The 3,654-nt window shown below is 36.3% G+C and overlaps 1 protein-coding gene across 1 annotated transcript; it reads left to right on the plus strand.

Annotated features, from left to right (window-relative positions):
- The first annotated feature begins 565 nt into the window (after positions 1-565).
- On the plus strand, positions 566-3,229 carry LOC149152066 (cysteine-rich receptor-like protein kinase 15). The gene is made up of 6 exons (XM_089443361.1): positions 566-646; positions 847-1,057; positions 1,166-1,400; positions 1,681-1,831; positions 2,046-2,145; positions 2,847-3,229. Exons 1-6 carry the CDS (start codon positions 566-568, stop codon positions 3,227-3,229), a joined length of 1,161 nt encoding a protein of 386 aa, XP_089299487.1.
- Positions 3,230-3,654: the final 425 nt, after the last annotated feature.

Here is a 3,654-nt window from a genome sequence, read left to right on the forward strand (position 1 = left end):
AAACATATGCCTTCTTTAATTCGACTAGGCTTCCAACAGCCTCTCCAGAAGCGCTACCTGACGCACGGCCGATTAATACGGAGATGTATCCATCAAAGATTTGCAACAGCAACTATGGTTATTCAGAAGACAGTTCGTTCCAGCACAATCTGAATAAAGTCTTGAAGAGTCTTTCTGAGCACACGTCCGTGATCATATGGACATCAGGCCCGTAGATGTGCATATGCTGAGGCCCAGTTTAGACGGGTATGTGGTACGCCCGTAGTCTGTGGATCGTGTATTGTTGGATCTTGCTTATCTCTTGGTAAATATATGATATGATAAGTCATCACGGTAACATACGATAGACAAGGAGGCTAGAACGGTCGCTCCATTGGACTGTGGTTGAGAACACAATTTTCACATATATAATGTTCATGAGACCTAAGAAATGATTGCTTAATCCTAGAGATCATCGAATTTTTTAACGCAATATTCTGTGATATAATTGTGCTTCTTGATAGGTCGTTAGCAAGTCGAGGAAGACACACGAATTAATGAGGACGGACAATTAATAATGTTTAGTATGGAAAGGTTGCGAGCGGCTACAGAAAATTTTCATGATGATAACAAACCGGGTGAGGGAGGATTTGGTCCTGTATACAAGGTAATTTAAGGCTTAAGCCAACAAAACTTCTACTTGTTTTTAAATTCTTTTTACTTATAGTCACCAGTGGGCTGCTCTTAACGCACCCTTGACCGTTGGATGTGGATTTCCAGCTTGAAAAGAAATATATAATACAAAGACTGTTGAGCTGAAATACTCCACGAAATCCTCATATGGATCTTTTGTCTGAAATGTCTCAGGGAACTACTCAAGATGGAAAAGAAATAGCTGTGAAGAAGTTGTCCTTAAATTCTGCACAAGGAAAGAAAGAATTTCTGAATGAAGTTAAGCTTGTAGCTAAAATTCAACATCGAAATCTCGTGAAGCTACTTGGCTATTGTGTAGAGGGATCAGAAACGGTGCTTGTTTACGAGTACCTACCGAATAAGAGCCTTGATAAAATCCTATTTGGTAAGTCTCTTACGTTTAATTATGTATGTGCATAAGAAACATTAATAGTTTCACCAGACTTCGCTCTGTCATACTAATTAGTGAGGACTGCGATGTTACGACATATAGATCCAAAACATCGGAGACAGCTCGATTGGCAGAAGCGTTACAACATCATATTAGGAGTAGCTCGTGGGCTTCTCTATCTTCACCAAGATTCTCAACCACGGATAATTCATCGGGACATTAAAGCCAGCAATATTTTATTGGACGAGAACCTGAATCCTAAGATAGCAGATTTTGGCTTAGCAAAGCATTTTCCTGACGATGAGAGTCACGTCAGCACGAGACTTGCTGGAACTTTGTAAGATCTCAAGGCAACGATCACTCTCACATAATATCAAAAGCTATTAAAAAGAAAGATAAATATGTTTTGCTCTGTGCTTCTTTGATTTCAAGAGAATATTGTAGTGGTACCTTATGACATCTTTTTGCCTTTGTTTTTGGAAATTCAACATTCTCGGTTAACCTATTACTTTATAGGATCTAGGCCTACAGTTTCCCTTTGCAAATAACTGACCATTACTCAATTCCTAAATTTTATGTCACCATATAATGTTTGACATTGTAATTTGGATATGTAGCGGGTATATGGCACCAGAGTACGCTATGCAGGGACAATTATCTGTAAAAGCTGATGTATATAGCTTTGGTGTGCTTCTCCTGGAACTTATCACAGGAAGAAAGAACACGGATTATAGTTTGTCACCTGAAATGCAGATTCTCCTAGGATGGGTAAGATATTGTTTATGCTACATTTCGTACTAAGCAGATCTCGTTATAGTTCATCTGTAAGCCGCTTAGGTTTTACTGTTGATCCATTTTAATATGAATTCTGTATCAATTGACCTCTGTACCAGTTTAGCATTAAATTAAATTAAACATTATGTTAAGTATGTCTCCATCGTGTATATATCTTATTAAAATGACGACCGTCGTGATTTTGCAGGCATGGAGATCATATGAAGAAGGAAATATTGTGCAAATAATTGACCCAGTGATAGTCGAAATGTGTGATAAGGAACAAGCGTTGAGATGCATTCATGTTGGTATTATGTTGGTCTTTTGTGTATTCAAGCTGAGGCATCACTTCATCTCATAGTTATCAAATGAATTCGAATTCGATACGATACGGAATTAATTCGACTCTATAAAATTTAATATGGAAAAAATTGGATCTCATAGTTATCAAATGAATTCGAATTCGATACGGAATTAATTCGACTCTATAAAATTTAATAGGGAAAAAATTGGATAGTATACATGTTACAAATAATTAAACTTATTAATTTTTTTAATAAAAGTTATCTATTTGAAACTAAAATTTATTATTTTATAATTTTTCTAATATAGAAGTTACAGTTTTTTATTATTTTTATTTACAACCAATTTTCTATTTTATAATTTTTGCTATCTATTTGAAACTAAAATTTACCATTTTATAATTTTATCCAATATAGAAGTTACAATTTTTTATTATTTTTATATAGAAATTACTGTTTTGCAACCAATTTGCTATTTTATAGCTTTTGTTAATTGAAAAGTTATTACTCTATATTTTTTCATATTGCGATTTATTATTTTATAATTTTTTAATATAGAAATTACTATTTTTTCATTATTTTTTTTCGAATTTGCAAACTGCAAGTTTTCAATATAGTGTTTCTCTTCTTTAATTAATTTTTCCCTATCACAGACTCGCTAAAAATACCATATTAATTTTCTAGCGTGATTGGATTTCAAACTCAAGCCTCGGGTTACCTGCCTTACATACCATTTCTAACTGCCGGCAGAATGTGGCGTGGAACAATTTTCGTCTTCTTGTTATCTCTTGCGGCCTTTCCAGCCAACGAGCACCTCGGCGGCGAGATATTTTGGCAATATGCCCAACGGAGAACTGAAGAGCTATGGGAACAGGTTTCTTACCATCAGCTGATTTCCCTCCTCCTGCCATTGCTCAAGCGAGATGGAAAAATACTTCATGCACCGTACCGAATTCGATTTGGCCGAATTTTTAATCGTATCGAACCGAATCAGCGAATTTGCGAATTTTTTTTGCCAATACGCCCGAATTTGGTAACTATGCTTCATCCACCAATGTCTGCAGCCAGTCAGATGCTTTCATCTGATTAGACCACATTACCGACTCCCACAAAGCCTGTATTTGTGAGTTCTATTACCCAAATCACCAAGCCCACCGGTTTTGGCTCTGGATCGTCACATGCTTATGCTTCCGCAATGAAAGATCCAAAGATCCAGAGTAAACAGCGGAAACACAGCTGCGACCGTTGAAATAAACCAGAAAAACCAAACATGAATTTATACAAGTCAAACAGCGAACTATGCAGCTACAACTGCCTTACAACTCGGACTGTAAGTCCTGACTCTGCGTCACCACAACAAACTACTACTGCTACAAGAAATGCAGCTACAATTGCGTTACAACTCGGACTGTGCGTCTGAACTATCTGCATACCTCTTCTATCATAGATCAACTGAATTTATACATAAATTAAGTCGGTTAATTGTCCCTTCAATTTGAAATGGTTATGGCAGTG

Source organism: Pinus tabuliformis, chromosome 9 (assembly GCF_031772625.1).
Source record: "Pinus tabuliformis cultivar Carrire ecotype Pingquan chromosome 9, CPIR1, whole genome shotgun sequence".
NCBI lineage: Eukaryota > Viridiplantae > Streptophyta > Pinopsida > Pinales > Pinaceae > Pinus > Pinus tabuliformis.